Genomic DNA, 23237 nt, shown 5'->3' on the forward strand with positions numbered 1-23237 from the left:
GCATTATTTAGAAAAAGAGGAATCTAATGTTTCACGGCACCTCTCAGCCTCTTCCTCCTCTCACTCAGACTCCTGTGTCAGAAGAGAGAGCCCGGTGTGTCCGCTGGTGGTGTAGTGTGTCACAGTTTGAGGAAGCTTTCAGACAGAAACCGCTGAGCTCAGGTCTTCGTCCTCTTCAGTTTCCTGATCGATCTCCCAGAGGTCGTTTTTATTCCTCTGTCACCAGAGCGTCTTCGTCTGTCAGGAAATGTCTTCAGATTTGGTCCACGCCTTTATTTGGACTTGAGGCTGAACTAATTAGATTTTGGTGGTCAAGGGTCAAAGGTCAAGGTCACTGTGACCTCACAAAACAAGCTTTTGGCCATAACTCAAGAATTCATACACTAATTAGGACAGAATTCAACACAAATGTCTAAAAGGATAAACTGATGAAGTGATGACATTTTACATCCAAAAGGTCAAAGGTCAAGTTCACTGTGAGATCATCATGTTCTGTAAAAACACCTGTGGTCTTTATTGAACTCTGTAGGAGAGGCTGTGACACTTACTTGGAGCTCACCTGGTACCTGTGGTGATTGTGTCGATCGTTTGTGCGTCTGTATTGAAGATGTGTGTGAAGCTCATGAGTAAACTGCCACTGACTCTGATTGGTGGAGGCACACAGCTCCACCCCGTTCACATCTGGACACCAGAGCACACTGGTCCCTATAAAGAACACAAAGCTGGAGCCACCTTGTGACCAATCATGCAGCTCTGATCTCCACACCGAGTTTCTAGCCTATCAAACAGCAAAAGAAGAAAAAGATGAGTTTGAACAGTCACATTGCTGAATTTGTTTTCCTTGCTTGAACTCAAGGATGATTGACAAACGATCCACCAATCATCAGCAGATTGATTGGTTTTGTCTCTCGTTCCCCTCCTCACTGCGGCTGCTGGTTCCTCAGGTGAGGACCAGTCTTTGAGCCCGTGAACTGGGGAGGATTTGAGACGGTGAATAAAGTTAACGTTAGCTAAACGTTAGCTAAATGTTAGCCTGACGTTAGCCTGACGTTATACACAGAGTGAGTCCGGCAGCCTAAACTAACTGTGTAACTGTGTAACTGTGTGTGTGTGTGTGTGTGCAGTCGCTCCGGTGTTATAGAGAAGTTGGAGGCCTTGGAGCTGGAGAACCAGGAGAAAATGGAGGTGGAGGAGTCAGGGAGGGGCGGAGCCAGACAGGGCCGCAGTGAGCACAGACGCTTCCACAGAGAGGTAAGTGTGTGTGTGTGTGTGTGTGTACTTGTACTTCTATCTTTGTGAGGACCAGTTTGAGTTACAGACCTTACCTCAGAACGTCAGGGGCTGTCTGAGAGTTTAGACCTGGTTTTAGGGTTCAGGTCAGGATTAAGGTTTGGTCAGGGGTCAGGGGTCAGGGATTGTATTATGTCTGAGTGTCCTCACAGAGATAGAAGTATAAGTGTGGGGGTTTACAGCAGGTACACTGAGACTTGTAAACAGTTTTTAAATAACATCACATGATGGAGCAGATGTGAGCTCAGCGTCAGATCTCCGTCCCAGCACCTCCCCCACACCCCCTCTGTCTTTTCCCTTCACCCTCGCCCTCCTGCCTCCCTCTCTCGCTCCCTCTGTCCTGTCTTTGTTTTGGTTGTGGGTCAGAGGTCAGCAGCGTGTGCTGTATTCATTTCCAGTTTCCAATCTGTGGTGGGATTCCCCTGATGATTATGCTTCCCTTTCCCACCCCGGCCCTGTGAGCTCGGGGAGAACGGCCCAGAATCTGACACACACACACACTGAAACTTGTGTGTTTCTTTTGTCTTGACTCTAGATCATGTGCAGATGAAAATATCACAAACAGATAAAGATCCAGAGACGGGTTGTGTGCCCTGTGCCACACACACACACACACACACACACACACACACACACACACACACACACACACACACACAACCTATCTGTTATTTTCCTGTTGTTTTTAACGACACACAGATTCAGAGCAGGAAGGTTTAGCCTCACACTCTCTGTGTGTGTTTGTGTTCGTTCTCTGTGCTGATCCTCAGAAACAAAGTGTGTTTGACAAAGGAGTGGTTGTCATGACAATTCTCCACCAGCCCAAACACACCAGATTACATGATGTGATGCGTGTATTTTTGTCTCTTAGTTAAAGTTAAAAAGTGACTTTTTCTTTTTTATGTTTATTGTGTTTTTGACTGTGAGAGTCTGAGTTAATTCACCTGAAGCAGGTGTAGAAAGACTGAAGTGTATTTGTGTGTGTGTCCTGCAGGATCAGCGGCATGGTGTTGGTCAGGGTCTGGATTTCCCGTCCACCCTGCCCCCTCTGAGGAGAGCCAAGTCCCTGGATCGGAGGACCACTGAGTCAGTCATGACGGTGAGTCTCGGCTCTGATTCTGTAAACCAGCCTCATCAGGATCAGGTTCGTGTCTAAGGAGCCGAGTCCTGGACCTCGCTCTCATCTGCACCCTGAACAACAGGTACATAGAGACTGAGTCCGAGACTGACGCCACAGGACCAGTCAAAACTTTATGGGATTTAACCGGTCCACTGGTGCAGCCACCCACTGGACCGTGAAGGGTTCTGTTGTACCCGGGTGTTGTACCTGGATGGTGCACTTGTAGTGGGCTGGCAGGTCAACTGGTAATAAAAACTGTCTAACTTAATGTTCATTCACCTGGAGGCTGGAGTCAGTCCCAGGTGACACTGAGCGAGGGCAGGTACACCTGGACATACCTGTGTGGTACATGTTGTCCTGCTTCGTCCCACAGTCCAAAGACCAGCAGGTTAATTGGTGAATGTTAGCCAGTTAAATCCACCTTTATAATTATAAATCATTAGGTGGTTTACGGGTGGGGCGGCTGATTAATGCACCTTTTTGCGGGTTGTTTCTCTGACCCACATCTTTGGATCATGTGAACACACACTGACGATGAAAGTTCAGGCAGCTGGAGACAGAACCCGTGAAGTTCTGCTTTCAGCCACAGTACCTGTGCTGAACAGACGCCAAAACAGCCCGATCATGTGCTCGCACTAATGTAGCTATGTGACCAACAGACATGGTCACAGCCTGGAGCCTGTTGACGTCTGTCACTTATTATCTTTATAAATCATCACTTAGTCAATAAAATGTCAGAATGAATTTCTTGTTGCCACAGCAACAGTCCAAAATCCCAAAGTATTCAGTTTTAAAAAGACTGAGAATAATTATGAAGCTGTGGGAACCAGGTGACAGGTTTTACTTGAAAGATGAAAATCTGTCACTAAAACTGAAAATTAACTTTCAGTCTAACAGTTAATTAACCGATCGTTTGGTCTGAACCCAGGGAGTCAGTCTGCTCCTCAGACTGAAGGCTGCTGAAAAGCCTGCAGATGAGCCACAAGCAAACCTGTGCTCATGTAGAGGAGACTGAGTGACAGAAGGATCCTCACAGCTCACACTCAGGGAACTTGATCAGCTGATGGTTCAGATTCGTTCGGATTGTTTTTCACATTAACTAACACACAAATATCTAAATTCCCTCTGAGGCTCAGTGTCTCAGTGTCTGTGGCCTCCCAGACAAAGCGTCTCCTGTTCCTGCTAAGTTGTAGAATCCAGGGTCAGCAGCAGAGCCAGGTCTTCAGCTGGGGGGGGGGGGGGGTCTGGGTTGTTGTTGCTGGGACTGAGAGGCTGGAGCCAGTTAAATAACAGAGTTAGGAGAATTAAAGATTGAGAAAGTCTCTGTGGACGTCCCCCAGCAGCAGGACACCAGGTTTACATGGCAGCTTCTTACAACAGTTTGACACACATATTTCACACATAATACTGAAATATTTTGAGATAAATCACAAAAGTGAAATGTTGTTTTTAGTGATTGAACCTCCAGCTCTGACCTCTGACCTCTGGTGAGGAGTAAAGGAGCATGTCTGTGCCTTCTCCCTAATGTTTCTCTGGGCCTGTGTGGTGGTGCGAGGGTGTGGGTGTTGTAGGCCAAACCTCCGTGCTGCAGGGGGCGGTGCTGCCCCCTCCTCTCCCTCTCCTCTCCAGGTTATTCTCCTCCCTCTGCTCCCCCTGTGTGCAGATGTTGTCCACTGTGTGAATTTACTGCACCTGCTCTGTGCCGTGTGTGTGTGTGTGTGTGTGTGTGTGTTGTTTGTCACCACTAACCACTGCTTCCTGAGGTCACAGTTCACGTGTATGTGTGTTAGTGTTTCTCCCACTGTGGGGCCACAGCAGACCACAGCAACATCGATCACTGGGTCTGAGTATCACAGAACAAGCGGGTACAAGTCGCCCCTGGTCTGTGGACGTGTCTGATCCACTGACGGGGTCGACTTCTGCCCTCAGCTGACTGAGTGAGCATGATGTGGTTTTGCTTCTGAACAGTGAAAACATGATGTTACTTGATGTGGACACGTTGTCAGTGTCATTCAGAACAGTTTCTGGCTGCTGTCTTTGCTTTGTGTTGGTATGTTTTGAGGTAAGTGGTGGGAATCTACAGCAGTGACATGGTTTGTTCCTGTATTTGACTGCTGCTGTTTGCATGTTGAACGTTTTGACACTCAAAGATTTTCCAGATGTTTTCTTATCATCTTTTCTCTTTTTTTTCAGCCTGATTTACTGAACTTCAAGAAAGGTTGGATGGTGAAGCTGGATGAGCAGGGCCAGGTACTGTTAACTGATCAAAGACAGTTTGATTGATTTACACAAAGTAAAATAAATATTTCATTGGCTGATTAAGTGAAATATATATGAAGTTGTACTGACACAGAGCAGTAAAGAACCAAATGATGTTGGCATTTATATAAAACTAACTAGGGGAGTGTTGGAGTCATCAAACAGGAAGTTCAAACAGCTTCTGAACTGTCCACCTAAAGCTCACCTGAATGTCTGTACCTTCCTATGGCCTTTACAAAGGTGTAGTCACACTTTGATGTCGAATCTTCAATGGAGTTAAAAGATGAGGGCGGAGCCTGAAGGCTTCAAAATGCGTCTTTATGTGATATGATGGACATGCAGGTGTTTTATTGACTGACTGGATGTTCAGGACGTGACTACCTGCAGGAAGCTGCTGCTCTACAGAACCCGGTCTCTGAACTGTGTTTTTTACTCTCACGTTGTAGTGGAAGAAATACTGGTTTGTGTTGACGGATCACAGCCTGCGATATTATAAGGACTCAATTGCAGAGGAGGTGAGTTTATTGTTTCTCTTCAAAACTTATGATACAGCATGTTTGATAGACTTGGGCTGATACTGAATGTTTGATATTATCATATATTGCAGTGTTTGGTCTGAGCTGGATCGAAATATTAACTTGTGGGTAATGTTTGCTGTGTCTCATCTTTGTGTTACCTCAGGCCTCTGACCTGGACGGTGAGATTGACCTTTCTACCTGCTACAGTGTGACTGAGTACCAGGCTCAACGCAACTATGGTTTCCAAATCCACGTAAGAGGACTAATATTTTACTTTATTTATGTATGTAAAATATTAAAGCTCCATATTTTAACTTCTTCTGTGTTTTATCTGAAGTGTTGATCTCCATCAGGAGATATATTTGTGGTTTTAAGAACCAAAAACCATCTCAGTGTAGATTTACATCTCCTCTCTCAGGCTTCTCTCTGGAGCTCTAGTAACAACAGGTCAGTCAGCCAATCAGAGGAGAGGATCTGAGCCTCTCTTCTGATTGGCTGACTGTTTTAAGAGTGATCCTATAAAAATATAGCAGATTTTAGGTAAACACTCAGAGAAACCAAATCCTGCAAGGTTGGATGGTGGGTCCAGGTGGGCGGGGCTTGGGCTGTGGCTGAGGGCGGTGACTGCTTTGTTGTGACATCACAAAGTTCCAGAAGTCCTGACGGCTGGTTTTAAGGCTCAGTTTCTGAACACAGGCTGTGTGCATTTCTCTGTGGACTGAGGCTTTGATACTTTCACAGTATTAATATAGAACCTAGACCTGCTTTATAATCACAAACACATGGACATCCACCCTTAGGCTGGATGGAGCTTTAATATTTTTAATTGTTTTTGTTAATGTGTCTCCAGTGTTGTATTTTATGAGTAGTTTAGTTCTTCTATTAAAACACATTTTATTTTAAAAAATCCGCTTGTTCGTTGAGGTGTTTCTGTCATTTTTCATGATGCTTTAAAATGTTCAGACCCAGGAGGGAGTGCACACTCTGTCCGCCATGACGGCAGGTATACGCAGGAACTGGATCCAGGCCGTCATGAAGAACGTCAGACCCTCCACCGCCCCTGATGTGGCGAGGTCAGTACAATTATGTCAACAGTATTACACACATTTATTAACCATAATGATATAAATATCAAGTGTTTGGGGGGGGGGGGGTCCTCTTGTTTGCCGTAACAGCAGAAAAGCAGGACTAGCTTCCCCTGCTAGCTTCCTCTTCATTGTCACCAGATTATGTGACTTTCAGATGTTTGGGGTCGATGTCGACCTATACACATATGGTGAAACAGGAAGCAGAGGAGAGGACAGAAATGCCAAAATAAATGACAGTAAAACGCAGTAGAGACTCTAACACTGGGCTAAACTGTTTGCTCTGTATGTTAACGACGTGTGAGACACCAGTGGACCGAAATTCATTTTATTTGCAAGTGACACAAATATTTTCTGTTCTTGGAAAAATTCACAGCCCACAGGTTCATCATCCATTGTTATTAAATATAGGTGTTAATATACATTGAAAAGTGAATTTCACGCCGCACAGTCACAAGTCGCCCAAGATCAAAATATACTCGTCTCTCCCAGTTCTGACACAGATGCATCCAGTGGATTAGGACTCTGTGATCTGGGTCCAATCAGCACTGTGAAGGTAAAACTCACGCTCCTTTTCTTTTGCTTCTAGCTCAACTGAGGATCATGGCTCCTTCTCTCCTTTGGAGGTTCTGGGCAGGCCAGATGTCACCCAGGACTCGCCCTCCTCTGAGGCCTCCTCTGTAGAGAGAGAATCCGCTCCGGGCATCGTCAAGAGCCGGGCACGTGAGCGTAGACGAGAAGGCCGCTCCAAGACCTTCGACTGGGCGGAGTTCAGACCCATCGCTCAGGCCCTGGCTCAGCAGAGGGCGCAGGAGGCTGAGAGCCTCCAGGCAGACTTGGGAGAGCTGGAGCGGAGCCGGAGGAGGGAGGAGAGGAGGAAGAGGTATGAGTCTGTGACCAGCTCATCGGCAGAGCAGGCATCCGTTCAAGAAGGAGGGAGGACAGACTATGATGGTGGAGAGGGGGTCGGACATGTAGATTCCTTAGGTCCCAAGTCTGTGGAGAGGCAGCAGAGGGTGGAGGAGGTGATTGAACAACACTGGCGACAGGTGGAGAAGACGCCCATACGGGAGGAGAGGAGGGTGCCTCTGCCCTCCACGGTGCAGTCCAGAGAGACGGTAGAGCTGGAGCAGCTGCTGGAGAACTACAAGCAAGGGGTGCGTTTACCTTCATACGTAGAGGAAAGTGTTTCCTGTTCTGTTCCTTCAGTTTCAGATGTAGTGAGAGTCCAGGGCCCACATTTAAACTTCAGAATAAAAGCTTTCTTTCAGTGATTGACTTGTGGATTATTCAGCTAATTGTTTCAGCTCCACTCAGATATGATTTTTATTTTTTGCTACATTTTCTTTGTTATGTGGTTCACACAGTTGGCCTCTTTAAACTCATTTCAGTAATTGGTAATGTGATTTCCCACTAAAAATGAAATTAACAGGATTAATTACACTCAGTGCAGCCTTTTAATGATGAACTGCTCATTGACTCTGCTGCTCCTGCAGATCGAGGACCTGAAGGCTCAGTTGGAGAGCTGTCACCAGCAGCTCCTCGACTCCAACAAGCACAAGCAGGATCTGGAGCTCCAGCTCAGAACAGCTGTGGAGAGAGAGCAGGACATCCGGACAGGCTACATCTCTCCGGTGAGTTATCAGTCCCTGTGTATTCAGTGTGCAGCCGCACTGCACTTTATGATGTAGATTTTATACATATATTTTCAATTAAGCCGTATTTACCCCATAATTTTGTAACATTCTTTGCATGTTGTATTTTATTGTAAGAAAACATAAAACTGACATTGAAGCATCAAAGTGACTACAGACATGTGCCTTTGCATGAGTTCATTGCATGTGAAAAAACATTGAGATCTTATTACTAAATTGGCTTCTACTAGTTAATCTCATCTGTCTGTGTCATAGGTCTGTACGATACCTGAACTCATGCCAGCAGTTACTTTAGTATTGTATTGGTTGTGGACCAAAGACCACATGTTTATTGGTTGCTGATGTGACTATCAGAGGATTGTTTCACTCTAAATGAAAAAGAGAAAAATTTGTAAATGAATTTTTTTTTAAATTCAGGTTCTAGAAATAATGACGCTGAAACTGAATGTTAAAGGGAAAAAGAAAAGTTTGAAATTAAAATGACAAACTAATATATGAAAAGGACATTTGAAATTTGAAAATGAAACTGAAAAAGAGTGAATCAATTTTGAATTTCTCTTTCCATTTATTACCTTTTCATGAGATCTGTACAAAAAAAGGGAAAACAGAAACAAAAAAAAGTAAAGGAAAGTATTAAGTGCATGTTTCTCTTAGTTAATTTTCTTCCCGTCTTTTTTTTCAGTTTTTCAGGTCCATTGTCATCTCCTTATTATGTGATGACCACTTCTCCTCTTTTACCGTTTTACAGTTCAAAATTTGAAAATGGCAAATGGAAAAACAAAAACGGATTTGGGAATTGGGAAATAGAAATATTTTTTGAAAGAGAGACAAACACTATCTGTAATTTGTATTAAAGTCTTTTTGCCATTGAAGTATTTTTTTTCTTTGTCCATTGAATTTTTCAGTTTCAGTTTACATTCACATTTCATTTTCAAATTATTCATGTTGTCCTTTTAAATATCAAATATTCAGTCTTTTGCTTCTGAGCCTGATTCATTCCAGCAGATCTACTCTCTCCTTAAATTTTCATTTAGAGTGACATTATCCTTAATAGTTATTGGATAATAGCTGTACCTGTAGAAATGTTTGGCTCAACATGTATGAATAATAACCTCTTGGCTTGTTTTCTAATTATTTGCATGGTCATCAGATTCTCATCTATTAACTGCCATGAAGACCATCCATTTGTTACTCTGTTAACAGATACTGTATATCGCTGTGTAATGGCATTAATGTGTGATGTTGAATGAATGTCTGTGCTTGTGAGTCGATGTATGGATGGTTTTGCCAGAGTGAGGCTGAATGATAGACGATCTCACTTGTTTATGGCTGCGTTCAAATTAGCATTGATGTGATTATTAGGATGCAGTGTTGACATTTTTGCGTTGTTTTTTGTTTTAGAATAAAACATGTCAGTGACTTGCAGTAAATGATAGAGAAAAGAACTGTACTTTAAGATTAGACTTAAGATGAATAACATGATTCGCTGTCTCCACTCAGAAAAGAATGACTTTAGTGTAAGACATGAGCTTGGACCAGAGAGCTTCAGTGTCGTGTGTGTAGGACCTGGTATGCCTTCTGCCCTTGAGTAAACCATCCAGCTGAAACTAATACTGCATTACTTACCACTTGAAGTAACTTTTAACCATTTAATGTGCATGTGTTGTGATTAACTAACAATGGCCATTAAATCTCTTTCCTTTGCTTTTAATTCATAACATTGAACTTAAGGAATTTTGGAATTTGTTTTGATTCACTGTTCATTTGCATAGTAATTGATAATAATGTGTGAATGCTAATTGTCATGTCACTGTTTGATAGAAATTAGAGGGAAATGATTGGTAGATAACGCTGAGAATTATTAGCAAGCTTTGTGTCTCCCCTGCTGTGTGTTAACCAACTGTCTGGTCCCCTTTTCCAAGCTGGAGCACCCTTTGGGTCTGGAGGCTGATGTGACGCCCCAGATGAAGAAGCCTGAACTGGTTAGTTCTCAAGCACAGAGTTTAACAAAGAAGTACCAGGAGACCAAAGAGCTCCTGAAAGTGCAAGAGCTGAAAAAGCGTAATATGCAGGCACAGCTTGGTCTCTCGCTTTCTCACCTCCCCATCAAGGAACCTTACTTATCTGAACCCCAAAAACCATCTGTTCTGGAAGATCCTCCCCCTGAACCTGTCCAAAAAATAGTTAGTGTCTTGCTCCAGGATAGCTCAGAGGCCATTCAAGAACTCGAAGACTTGTTAAGTGGTAAACCTGTTACTCTAACTGAGCTTGGGAAAGTGTTGAAATCCCATAGTTGTAATCAAGAGACAACAGAGAAGCACCAACTTCAGAAGCTCTTGGAGACCTGGAAGTACCAGCAGGAGATCGAAAACGAAATGATAAAAAAGAGTTTAGCCAGGGCAGGAGAAAGCATCCGCGAATACGAAGCCCGTCTTCTAACCATGGAAGATTTGGTGGGAAGGGTTCAGAAGCAAAGTTTTGAAAGTCTAAAAAGCCCCTATGGCCCCGTTTCAAAAGTTGAAAACCACCCAGAGAAAAATGAGATGACAATTGGAATGCTCTCTCAGAGGGTCGAACTTTTAACGAATGAAAATGGGGCATTGAAACAACGATGTCAGGAGATAGTGAACCAGCTGACTGAGGCCGACAGGGAAATAGACAGACTGAAAGCTGAGCTGATTGGCCAGCAGGGCGGCAAACAGCATCACTTGGTCATGGAGGAGCTGAAAAGACTGAAGGCTGAACTGGCTGAAAACCAAGCTAACGCCATAGACCGGGAGTATTATGAGAGGGAGCTGAATGAGAAATCCTTGAGGCTCCATGAAGCTCTGGTTACGTTGGAGGAACTTGGCAACACCCTTAAAGACACTGAGAAAAAGCTGCAGTTAAAAGAGGCCACACTGAAAGGTCTTGGCTTCCAGACAGATTATGAGGATGAGGAGATGCACCCAGAGAAAGAGCTACTGGAAGCCTTGCAAGCAAAGTTGTATGAGGTGGAGGCAAACCTGCAGTCTACAGAGCAGCGCTGTACGGATCAGGAAGCAAGGACTGGTGAACTAATCGCACTAAACCAGGAAATTGAGAAAGTCAGTAGAGAGAAGCTAGCAGAGGCAGAAGATGAAATAAGAATGCTACGAGAGAAGTTAGGTAGAGCTGAAATGACATATAGTGAGTGTGTTGAAGCAGGAAAAAAGCAGGTTGATGATAAAGGACTTATAGAGCAAGTAGTAGAAGAGATTGAGATGAAGACTGAGGCAATAAATGGGGTTGTAGAGATGTTAGCAAAGGTAGATGTTAATGTAGAGAGAATGCTCACTGATTTGAGAAGCACTTTATTTGGTTCTTTGAAAGAAGAGCCACTCTGTGTGAGACGAAAAGACATGAGGTTGGTAGTTGAGGGAGAGTTTTGGAGCCAGCTGTTGGGAACCCCCAGAGTAAAGCCAGAAGAAACCAGACACAGCAGTGGGAGGGATGTGGCAGAAAAGATGATGGCACAGACGCGCTTGATGATTATGAGTAGTGGGATTTGTCCACAAGCAAAAGTTGAGAGTGAGGTAGTGACAGATTTTGTATCTATGTACAAATGGTTTAACAATGAAACAAATGCTCTGATTCTTAAAGAGTTATCGGAGACCTTGCAGGCAAAGTCACTTGATTTGAAGCAAACTGCATCCAGGCTGATGCTGGATGAAGATGATGAGCTTCTGTCTTTGGCTTTAGCAAGCTTTGAGTTTGGTAGTGAGCAGAAACAGGCCTCAGACTATCTTCTTGAAGCTCTGAAAGAAGCATACATGTCTTACATGATCATTAGGCTGAAGGCCCAGCATGAGGAGGAACTAAAGCAAAAGCAGATGGAAGTTCAAATTGGTAACATGGACTGTCCAAATTGTCCTAAATTGAGAGAAGTCGCCAGAGATCTCCAGTCTAAACTAGCAGATCTTCAGAGTCAACTATCTGAGGCTCCTATAAAAACAACTGTAGGGCCACAAACTTTGATCCAAATCGAAGGAGAGCCCATTGACTCACTGGATAAAACCATTGAGCTTCATGACATGACAGCAAGGCATAGGAAGGAGCTTCGAGAGGTCAAAGACCGCTACGAGCAGGAAGCTGAAAAGATGAGGCACGAAATGACTAAGATCAGTGAAACACTGCGTCTCCGTTCAGAAGAAAACGTCAAAGAGATCGACTCATTGACGAACTGCATGGAGAATCTCAAGAAGAAGCACGAGATGGAAAGGGCAAACCTCATGGAGAGGTTTGACCGGGAAATGGAAGAGCTGAGAAGCATGATGAGTCCGGTCAAACCAGACATGACCTTGACAGATGAGCAACAACCAGCGCATCACCCTTCAGCCCAGACGTCGACCCTGAAGGAACGTATTCAAGAGCTGGTGACCCAAGTCTCAGTCATGACCGAAGAGATGAGACGACGCGAAGAGCAGGGCGACATTACGACTCATCGGCTGAAATACGAGAAAGACCTGGAAAACCTGAAGGTGGAAGCGCTCCTTGTCCTTGCCGTTCTCCATCTGTGATGCCTTGTGTTCCTTTGTGGCATTCCCAGATCCCTCTTCCTCCCCCAACCCTACTCCCCCTCCTAACCCTAACCTCTCCCGACTCTTGCTCTTTGTTCCGTAAAACCACTTTTCTTCTGTGTTGCATGAAAATTAACCTCCTTTAGGTTTATGTGATCATTGGCGCTGCAGTAGTTGTGTACTGAGGAACCCATTTTGTTGAAGCTACACCACCATCACTTGACAAACTTTGAGTAACTGATACGTTATTTTACGTATAAAATCAATTGAACAGAAGCTAATTCCTCCAGGCTATCACATCATATCGGCCTCCTCTGCTGTGAAATGAGTTCCTCTGTTGGTAGTTTATTGTGCTTATTATTCTAACCCTTTGACTCAGCTACGCCTCATTTTAGTGTTAAGGGCAAAGAGTTGACCCTTGGTAGCATTTTAGCATTTTTTTAAGAATCAAAATCACCACTTAGCATTTCAGAGAAATCTTGGCAGTGAGATCATTTCAATGGGTCTTAGCTCTTTTCCTTTGGCTGTTTCTACTAACAATTTAAACTTAATTCCTACTTTCACTGAATAACAGTTGATGACATTACAACTCTTTGACAAAATTATCTTAATTCAAGGTCCACTTACTGGCTTTTTGTAGAGCTCTCAATGGCATCTCACGGTCATCAACAGCCAATGAAGACGTTGGGTCAGCTGTGATGATGTGACCCGAGTATGGACCTTTGTTCACATGATAAGAAGTGGTCATACATTATGTAGGAAATGATCTGAGCCTCCTCACCCAACTACTGAAAATACACATTTCCTCACTCACCCTTGATGGTCTTTGGCCACACAGACAGTTTTGGTTTTATTTGCATAGGTTTCCCCAATACAGTGGAGATTAAAGGAATTCTGTTTGTGTTGTCAGAGCAGAGAATAAAGACTTTAATAAAAGCCCATTTAACAAAACCAAAATCCCATTCATTTATGATAATCCAAGAAGTAATCCCATAAACTGTGGTCAGTTTAAAGCATTTTCTACCCCAGTTCCCAATAAAAACTTACCACAGTGATGTTTTCTGTAGATCAACATGTTGTTATTCAAAGTTTCATATGAACATTTTCAACACTTGGTGCACCACAAATGTAATTCTGTTCACTTCCATTTTATGTAGATGGATAGATAAAATACTTTATTAATCCCTTGGGGAAATACAGATTGTCCAGTGGCTCTGTAAAAGTTTCAGCAGCAGGTGTCTAAAAACTTCTGCAAATCAAACTTCAGCTATCTGAATGACTCAACAAAAAACAAAGGGTAGGTGGGGAAATGTCTTCTTGTGATTTGAGAGAATTGATCCTTTAAGACATGGTCAGATTGAACCTTCAATGTAATCTTAATTATTTATTTTATTACCGACCTTTGTACATTTAAAAATTAAGGCTAGTGGTTTTTTTTTAATTTTCCTTTTCAACTAATCCCATGAAAAGACCAAAACTGTCTTTCAACACTTCCCTAATCTGCCTGTGGCACTTTAACCTGAGCTCATTGGTTCTTACTGAAGACGGAAATCTTTAAATATGACTTTACAGGTACAGAGTTTTCATTTTTAAAAAAGACTTCATTTTCTCCTAAAACAGCTGGATACTGTGGTTTTAGGCAAACACAACTCAAACAGTAGTAAGTCTTGTATTTGTAGGGGACTATTTTCAACAGCAGATTAATACACATTAGGTGATGTGGGGAGTATTTTCAGCAGCGGGACAGTGAATGTGGGACTGAGTCAGAATAAACTACAGTGTGTTCATGGTGATGAAGGAACGTGACCTAGGACAACAGTGAGGCTCATTGATGTGTTGTGGAGCTGAATCAGTTTGTTAGTTGGACACATTTATCTTTGGCTTTGGTCTTTTCATGGGATTTCTAATTTACACAGTTTCAACTTGTTATAATTTAAATCTGGCAGTTTGATGGGTTGTTAGATTGAGTCCAGGTTGGAAGGTTTCCAAGAATTAGTGAAGATTTGATCACCCAAACTTTTATAGGCCCTGCACTGGAATAATGAGACACAGTGCTTGACTTAATGATAACAACTTGACTTAATAGTAACAATCACAACAAATTAAAATGCAGAATACACAGAATATAGAAATACAGAATAATTGTTGGTTCAAAGTAGTCGAGGAAAACTGTCAGTTTTCAGCTTGGACTGATGAACCACATGGTTTGTTCAGTGACTTGTGAAAAGTGAGATTTTCTCATGGTGCAGTGTTGAACAGTGTGTTGATGTTTGTCTGAGTAGTGCGTCCATGACCCAGGATCTACACTTCATTCAGAGAGTCTTCAGACCCCGTCAGTGTTATGTTGCAGTTTTAAGCTAAAATTATTTTAATTAATATTTTCCTCATCAGTCTGTGCTCAGTGACCCATAATGGCAACGACAAAACTGAATTATTAGAAATGTAAATTTAATTAAAAGGAGGAACTGAAATATCACATTGACAGAAATATTCAGACACTGAAGCACCTTTGCAGTGATTACAGCCTCCAGTCTTTCTCAGACTCTCTCAGACTGACGGGGACGTCGGGTGACAGACACGTTCAGGTCTGTCCAGATGTTTGGTTGGGTTCAGGTCAGGGCTCATTGACAGAGTTGTCCCTAAACCAACCTTCAGCCCAGTCTGAGGTCCTGAGCTCTGGACCAGGTCTTTATTAAGGATCTCTCTGTACTCTGGTCTGTTCAGTTGTCCCTCAGTCCTGACCAGTCTTCCTGCCCCCGCCCCCACAGCCCGATGGTGCCTCCACCATGCTCCACCTTTGGGATGGTGTTGTTCAGGTGATGAGCTGTTTCCCCCAGACCCGACTCTTTGACCTGAGACCAAACAGTTCAGTCCTGGTCTCATCAGACCAGAGAATCTGGTTTCTCTCAGTCTCAGAGACCTTTAGCTTCGTCTCGACTCTCTGCCATAAAGTCCAGATCAGTGGAGCTTGTTCCTCTGGAGGTTTCTCCATCTCCACACAGGATCTCTGGAGCTCACAGAGATGAGCAGGGTCTTGGTCTCTTCTACCTGATGTCTCAGTTAGTCCAGGTCCAGGTCCAGGTCTAGAAGAGTCCTGGTTGTTCCAGACTTCTTCATGTCAGAGTGCTGGAGAACACTGAGCTCTTGAACCTTCACTGAGCCTCGACACAGACCTGTCTCTGAGCTCTGCAGCAGCTCCTTCCCTCCTAATACAGACAGGTGTGTGTCCAATCAGCTGATTGACCACAGGTGGACTCCAGTCCAGGTGTAGAAACATCTCAGAGATGATCAAGGAGATAGAGGAAGCTGAGCCACAGTGCAGACTGATGAGGGAAAACATGATTTAAGTTGAAATAAATCAGCAACAGAGCAACATGAAAACAGTGACGGGGTCTGAAGACTTCCTGAACTCAGCAGCCTGACACGGTTCAGAATAAATCTGCTGCCTGGTCTGATGTCAGAGCGGGAAGTTTACATTTGCTCGGAGGGTGGGTGGGGGTGTTCACCCTCTCATAGTGGTCCTGGGTCTGAGCTCTCGGGGGGGTTTTATCCCTGTGAAAACACACTGGACCTTCATTTCCCCTGTTTGCCTGAGGCAGAGACAGCGGCGGTGGGGGGAGGGGGGCAGCCGTCGAATGAGTCCTCAGATTAGTGGCAGTGAATAGAGGACGGAAGCAGGGCTGGGCTCTGGGTCGGGTGAGTGGAAAGGCCATTGAAATCCCTTCTTGTGGAAAGTGTAGTTGTAACAGCAGTGCAGTGTGTGTTCGAGGATTATTCTGCTCTCTCCTCCTCTTCCTCGTCCTGAGGAGACATGTCAGTCCAGTGTCTGAGGCGTCCAGCTGTTCAGGGCTGTGAGTCTCTCTGAGCCAGATCAGGATTTACACATACCATCAACAGCACGAGCTCAGCTGGTGAATTCGTGACGTGACAGGAAATGGCAGCATATACCCCCCCCGTGATACTGTGTATCCTGTCGCTCCTCTTAACCCTTTGTACTCACACAGGCTCAACTTGCTCATGGCTAACAGGCTGTAGCTTGCTAGTTACCTGCTGGAAATAAATGGATGGCCTGCACCGGCTTGTACGCTGGGCCCGGGGGTTTTACCTGCTCAGATCATGCGGTCAGGAGAACCTTTTGGTCTGAGTGCAGGTGACCTGTAAACTCACAGTGGTGCCGTGTTCTCCTGTGTCTCAGGCCACCTGTGAGCGGGGCTTTGCCGCCATGGAGGAGTCCCATCAGAAGGTGATAGATGAGCTGCAGAGGAAACACCAGAGAGAGCTGGAGAACCTGCAGGAGGAGAAGGAGAGGCTGCTGGCCGAGGAGACGGCGGCCACCATCGCTGGTAAATACCAACGTCCACGAAGAATCAGGCTGAAAGAAGAAAGTCTTTGTTGTCGTTATTTGTCTGAAAGAACCAGATGCATATTGTGTTGTAGTTATTAAAGCTTCTTGTGTTACCACAGCGATCGAAGCGATGAAAAACGCCCACAGGACGGAGCTGGAGAAGGAGCTGGACAAGGCTCGCAAGGCCAACAGCAACGCAGAGAACGCAGACCTGGAGGAGATCCACAGACAGCATGAGTACGTGTTCTCCACAGGTTCCTGTGGCCTTAGGTCCAGCTGCTGTAAGAAACCAGGAGGATCAAACCAGGCTAATGCTAGGGGCCCCAAGGGGAAAAGAGGCCCCTGATGTCCCCTCATACTGAACCATAAAGGCACATGTGGGGCGTTGAGGGCATAAAACCTTTAGCGTGTGCATGCTGGGGAGAGTCTGGGGTCACCACTGTGGTGCCTCTACCCCCCTCTGATCACATTTCTCAAAATGAAATAAGTCATAGGATCCTTATTAAAATGTTGATGTGTTTAATAAAAAAGATCATGAGCTGATAAATCCAGCATCAGTCAGATTCCTCTCTTTATACGACTCCTCTTTCTGCTGACTGAAGCTTTGATTTGATCGGATAAAGAGCTGAAGCATCAGGTTGTGTCAGTGTCAATCACGACCTGCTGGGACATGTGTGAAGGTCTGTTTGGGCCTCACCTGTCAGTGTGATGCAACAGTTCATGTTGGGACACCTGTGGACGTGCAGGTGTTGACAGTAAATCAAAGACAGTCGCTCCCCGATCCCTCAGCTGTGTCTCTGAATGACTGAGTGCTGTGTGCTGTGTGCAGGGAGGAGCTGTGTTCCTTCCAGCGGGAAATCGAGGTGTTGTCGGAGCAGTACTCCCAGAAGTGCCTGGAAAACGCCCACCTGGCCCAGGCGCTGGAGGCCGAGAGGCAGGCCCTCAGGCAGTGTCAGAGAGAGAACCAGGAGCTCAACGCACACAACCAGGTGCAGACACACACTGAGGAACACAATACACCTGAGTGCAAATATTTACTCAGGATCACTGTTTTAACTGACCTGCCCTGATCTAAGCCTCTGCTCTCTGTGGCCTGTGTAGGAGCTGAACAACCGTCTGGCAGCAGAGATCACAAAGATGCGTTCAATGACGTCAGAGGACGGAGTGGGAGAGACCAACACCACGATACAGGGGAAAGAGCTCTACGAGTTAGAGGTGAAGTTCAAGCCAAGAATGACTGCAGGCAACAGAACAGAAACACGAGCATCAAAACTCTTCACATCAAACTCTTCATATCAAACTTCATATTAAACACTTCATATTAAACTCTTCACATCAAACTCTTCATAACAAACTTCATATTAAACTCTTCATATTAAACTTTTCACATCAAACTCTTCACATCAAACTCTTCATAACAAACTTCATAAAATGTCCTGACAGTTTTTAAAGAGCAGAAAAAGTTAAAGGTTTCTTCTGTTCCTCCTGATTTGTAGGTGATGCTGAGGGTGAAGGAGTCTGAGGTCCAGTACCTGAAGCAGGAAATCAACTCCCTGAAGGACGAGCTCCAAGCTGCCCAAAGAGTACGTGTTTTATACTCTGACCCCCCCCTCCCCTCCCCTGCCCTGTCATTTTACTCCCAGCCCCTCATCTGCCAAACTGTTTGTTTTCAGGACAAGAAATATGCAACAGATAAGTACAAGGACATCTACACAGAGCTGAGCATTGTCAAGGCCAAAGCGGAGCGGGACCTGGGTCGACTCAGAGACCAGCTGCAGCTGGCGCACGAGGCGCTGGGGGAGCCGTCGCTCGAGGAGGTGGAGCGAGGGGGCTACGGTACGGACACATGCGCAGAAACACGTCGGGCTTCATCCTACTCTAAACGTGGTCTGGCCTGTTGAAGCCTGTTCGTACGAGAGCTCCCATCAGATTCAGCCAACACTGTAAAATCTGCAGGTTTCAGCTCATGTTTCTGAGGAGGTGCTGCTTCTTCAGGGTTCATCAACGCTGTGACAGGAAGCCTCCACATTACTGTAAACCTGTTCTCTGTTGATGAGCAAGTGTCACTCACAAACATGTCAAAGTGGAAAGACTCAAGTCAGGCTGCGTGAAACCAGCTGATGGAAAGAAAACTAGAAATTAACTGTGACAGAAATAATGAAGAAAAGGTTAAACATGAGGATGGAGGCAACAAACTGTCATCAAGGTTATTTCAGTTGTTTACTTCAGTTGAACTGCAACAGAAAAACCTGACATTGCTTCAGACGAAAGGATTATTCTGTTTGTATTGATCACGAACATCATCAGTCACAACTGAATCTGTCCAGACTGTTGGCTGTTGTTGTTGTGTTTGTGTCATTGTTTGTGTTGTTGTCTGTGTTGTTGTGTGTCAGCTTCTCAGTTTTCTCTCGACATCTGACCTCTGACACGTTTCCCTTGCAGATATCATGAAGTCCAAAAGTAACCCCGACATCCTCAAGATGGCGGCTGCTGCAGCCAAACGCTCAGAGCGCACCATGAGGTCAAAGGTCAGTCCCCTGCTCAGTGTCAAGCCCGTCCTTCATCCCACTGTGGTCTTCATTCAGGATTTCCCATGGAGATGAGTCACCCATTGTGTCATTCCGGTTTCCCTCCACACGCAGGCTGAGGCAGTTTACAGTGAGCTGCTGCCACCTGCTGGTCACGTGCAGTGTTGCATGCAGTGTTGCATGCTCACTGTTGCATCATCACTGGCCGTGTTCCTGCTGGGCTGCGTGTTATTTGTCCATCCTGTGACCCCATCAGATCTGTTGTGATGCAAAGTGAAACCACAGTGGACTAACACACACTGCTGGTGTGTTTCCCTTCTGTCCTCAGTCTGTGAGTCGAGTCCTTCCCTGGGACAGTTAGGGCTGCTGAGGACCTGTAGGCCTCCCCCTCCTCCTTAGGTAAACCAGACGCACCCACAGAGGGTTTCAGCACATCCTCCTGTCTTCTGCCTCTGAAGCTCTCACCTGATCTGAGTCACTGCTGCACACCGTCACTGAGACTTCACCTCTGTCACATGCTGATCAAATAAAAAAACCTTCATCACTTCCTCATACTGACAAGGACAAAACACAACTATTGCAAATGTCTTAAAAGGTAAAAACTGAACTATCACATTGACAAAAGTATTCAGACGCCTTAGCTCAGGTTCTCTGGATCATCTCTGACATGTGTCTACATCTGGGTGGAGTCCACCTGAGGTAAACTCAGCTGATTGGATATGACTGGAAGAACAGTAGCTAACACTCAGAGCTAACGCTCCATAGACACATGTACATAGATGCTGCATTAGCTCCTTCAGCCCACTGCTGTAATTTGCCAGCGTCGCCGCCATATTGGACTGTCCTGTAAACAAAGAGGAATGAACAGAGGATAAAAAGCTCTGTGACGTTTAATGAGTCATTTTTATATCTGAGGGTTTATGATCTGAGTGAAACTACACGTCTGGTCTCCAGTCGGTGATGATGGTGATAGCTCAGCCTGTAATCACTGTTTTCTCTAAGGAAGAGTGTGGGTCAACATCAGGTTTACATCAACTGTCTTATTAATGATTATTTATTAATTATACTGACCTGGTGGAAAATAATTCATCGTTATCCAGCTCCTCCATTTACCTGCGTTTGTTTACAGGCCACTCTTGCCTGGTCCAATATGGCGGCGATGCTGACGTACGATCCCTGGTCGATGCAGCGTCTATGGCACCACCCTTATTAGCGAGCTACTTAGCTAAGCTAACATAAAACTACACCAGTGCAGGTGACAGAGATCAGCTGTTTCCTGCTGTAGCATCACAGTAGAAACTCCAGAGCATTTTAGCCTGTAAGCTAGCACTGACAAAGCTAGCTGGCTAATGCTAAAGCACACACACATACACTGAATAAAACATGACACAAGGGAACCAGAGGCTGTTTCCTCAAACGGTTTCCTGCCTGTTGGCTAAAAGAAACCGACTCAGAGTCAGTTCTCTGACATGAGCTCACTGCAGTGAAGATGATGATGATGATGATGATGATGAAGAGTTCAGTGTCTGAAGCTACAGACGGTGACAGAAACATGAGGAGACACAGGACGACAGAGTCTCATCCCCAGGACACAGGGTCACTGATGGTCTGATGAGGATGATGACCTTCACAGTCACCTGGTCTGAGCCCAGGTGCATTATGGGAGATGTAGAGTTGAGAGACCTGGAGCAGTGAAGCTGCTGGAGGAACCTCACCTGACTGTGATGGTCTGTCGCCGTCTGCAGCTCTGTTAGCGTTAGCTTTAGCACTGATGCTACAGCAGTGATGAACATTAGCTTAGCTGTAGCCAGGCAGGAAGCTGAGGGGCTGGTGCTCAGTGTGTTAGAAGTTCATCAGCTAAACCCAGTCCTCTCATGTAGAACGAGAACCCTGTTCACACCTGTTCACACCTGGTATTAACCCGCTCACACTTTATATGCAAATAAAGACAACACCATAAATGTGTTTAACAACGAGAGAGAGAGAGAGAGAGAGAGAGAGAGAGACAAACAGAGGAGAGAGAGAGAGTCAGTAGAGGAGGCGGTCCGTCAGACGCAGTCAGTAGAGGAGGCAGTCCTTCAGAGGACGTCATTAGAGGAGGCGGTCCTTCAGAGTGGTCAGGACCCGTTCACGTTCACACTGCTAAAAGAATGTGTCCACATGTGGTCCAGAGCTCAGACCTGGTGATCAGATCACCTGAGACAGATGTGGTACCAGGTGTGAACAGGTGAGAACAGACACTGAATCAGCAGCTTCCATCAGTGCAGCTCTGAGGACTGAGGGTCATCTGAACGATGATGCCTTCACTGACCACACTGATGCAGCTGCTCATCATCTGAACAAACTAAAATCTTTGAACTGAACAAAGCAAAATGATCCTGATTCACACACCTGCTCTTTACTGGACCAATCACTGTCCTGGACATACATGGACACGCCCACATCATTACCATATCAGGAAAACAGGAAATGAGGAGAAGAAAATCACACTTACCTTAAGTTGAATTTTTGTATGAACTGATTGGAGGGAAAAAAGCAAAGTAAAAGCATGAATCATTGATCACATGACCGTCTCTCTGTGGGTGTGTTTATTGACTTCACTGCCTCCTCCGACACTGGGTGCTGTCAGGTGTCATGTGGTGCGTGAGTTTCCATCACTGGGTGACACCAGATTCACTCTGAGGAGGGAAACATCATCTGTCCTGAAGATGTTGGTACTAACATCTGCTCTCTCTCCTCCTTCCCCAGAGTCTGAAGGAGGGGCTGACACCTGAGCAGAGACTCCACCTGTTTGAGAACAAAGACACGAAGGAGTTCTGACGCGATGCCGTGCCCACCGCCTCGCTGCATGTGTAGAAGCCCACTATATTTTAGCTCTGTAGCGACTTATTTAGTAACAGTAGACACTGGTCACACACACAGATCATATATTATTAAACCATGGTATGAAGTTTGAATCTCATGTCTAGACTTTGCATTCCATGCACTTCAGTTAACTGTGACGTTTTTGTATTGTTCTTTTTGCTGCCATGTCTCACTGTAAATACTTTAGGTTTTTAACTGAGCATCTGCCATGAACACTAAACTCTGACTGTGTAAGCTACTGTGTCGCTCCGCAGGCTGTCGCTAGCCAAAGGCATGAATGTGATGTTTAACAGCTGAACTACAACCACACCCCGAGCAGAAGCACGGAAACGAACCGTCGCTTCGTTCCACCGCAGACGGAACAAGCAGCTCGTCTGCAGCAGAAACCAGAACCCAGCATGACGCTTCATGTTCTCCGTTCTCCTCCGTCACTTTCACACTTAAAGAGATTTAAAGGAGCCTGAAGGAACGTGGATGATTCACTGATCTGTCGTTCTCTCCTCACTGAGTGGTGGAGTGGGTTGATGTCTGTAGTCTTGTTCAGTGGCAGTTCTCCCTTTGTATTTATTTAAATGGTTGGGATTTTTCTTTCACATTCCCATTACTCTGTACTCTTATTGTAAATATTAAGCAAATATACACCAACTGACTACAGGTTTATTAGCAATAAATATTTTTGCACCCTTCACAGTGTGTGACTTTTTCTGGAGCTTTCAGCTGCGTGGCACGGTCTTCCTCAGCAGATGGAGTTGGGAGGGGTCGTGTGTTAACACTATCAGTGACGAACAGGTTGGTCCAGTCTGATCCTGTTATCTGAGGAGAAAACACTCGCAGCAGCTGGGAGGAGTTCTGCAGCAGCTTCAGACTTCTTCATCCACACGCCACGGGGGCCTCTGTTTGTTTGTTTGTTTGTTTGTCACAGGATGATGTAATAAGTTCTGGTGGTGGTGGGGGGAGATCACGGACTTTTTGAGGCAGATCTGGATCATTTACTATGAATTAGAATTTTCTGGTGCGTCAGACTCGGGAGGATC

General features: G+C 45.1%; 1 protein-coding gene across 5 annotated transcripts in view; it reads left to right on the forward strand.

Moving 5' to 3' along the window:
* mprip (myosin phosphatase Rho interacting protein) overlaps window positions 1-22889 on the forward strand; it is a 39933-nt gene extending 17044 nt beyond the window's left edge. The window contains exons 8-25 of one of the 5 annotated variants that reach the window (XM_071462866.1): window positions 1125-1251; window positions 2285-2389; window positions 4604-4660; window positions 5116-5184; window positions 5351-5440; window positions 6151-6260; window positions 6862-7429; window positions 7769-7906; window positions 9850-12426; window positions 16661-16808; window positions 16930-17047; window positions 17640-17799; window positions 17912-18025; window positions 18307-18393; window positions 18484-18646; window positions 19253-19338; window positions 19667-19737; window positions 22087-22225. In XM_071462866.1, the coding sequence (XP_071318967.1) occupies window positions 1125-1251; window positions 2285-2389; window positions 4604-4660; window positions 5116-5184; window positions 5351-5440; window positions 6151-6260; window positions 6862-7429; window positions 7769-7906; window positions 9850-12426; window positions 16661-16808; window positions 16930-17047; window positions 17640-17799; window positions 17912-18025; window positions 18307-18393; window positions 18484-18646; window positions 19253-19338; window positions 19667-19699 (4750 nt within the window). In that variant the 3' untranslated portion in view covers window positions 19700-19737; window positions 22087-22225. Of the gene's footprint in view, window positions 1-1124; window positions 1252-2284; window positions 2390-4603; window positions 4661-5115; window positions 5185-5350; window positions 5441-6150; window positions 6261-6861; window positions 7430-7768; window positions 7907-9849; window positions 12427-16660; window positions 16809-16929; window positions 17048-17639; window positions 17800-17911; window positions 18026-18306; window positions 18394-18483; window positions 18647-19252; window positions 19339-19666; window positions 19738-22086 lie in introns of all 5 variants that reach the window. The other 4 variants (XM_071462869.1, XM_071462865.1, XM_071462867.1 and 1 more) reach the window with 4 other exon arrangements.
* Window positions 22890-23237: the final 348 nt, after the last annotated feature.

The sequence above is a fragment of the Trachinotus anak genome, unplaced genomic scaffold (assembly GCF_046630095.1).
Source record: "Trachinotus anak isolate AG129_WGS33_773 ecotype Australia unplaced genomic scaffold, CSIRO_AGI_Tana_v1 ptg000025l, whole genome shotgun sequence".
Lineage (NCBI taxonomy): Eukaryota > Metazoa > Chordata > Actinopteri > Carangiformes > Carangidae > Trachinotus > Trachinotus anak.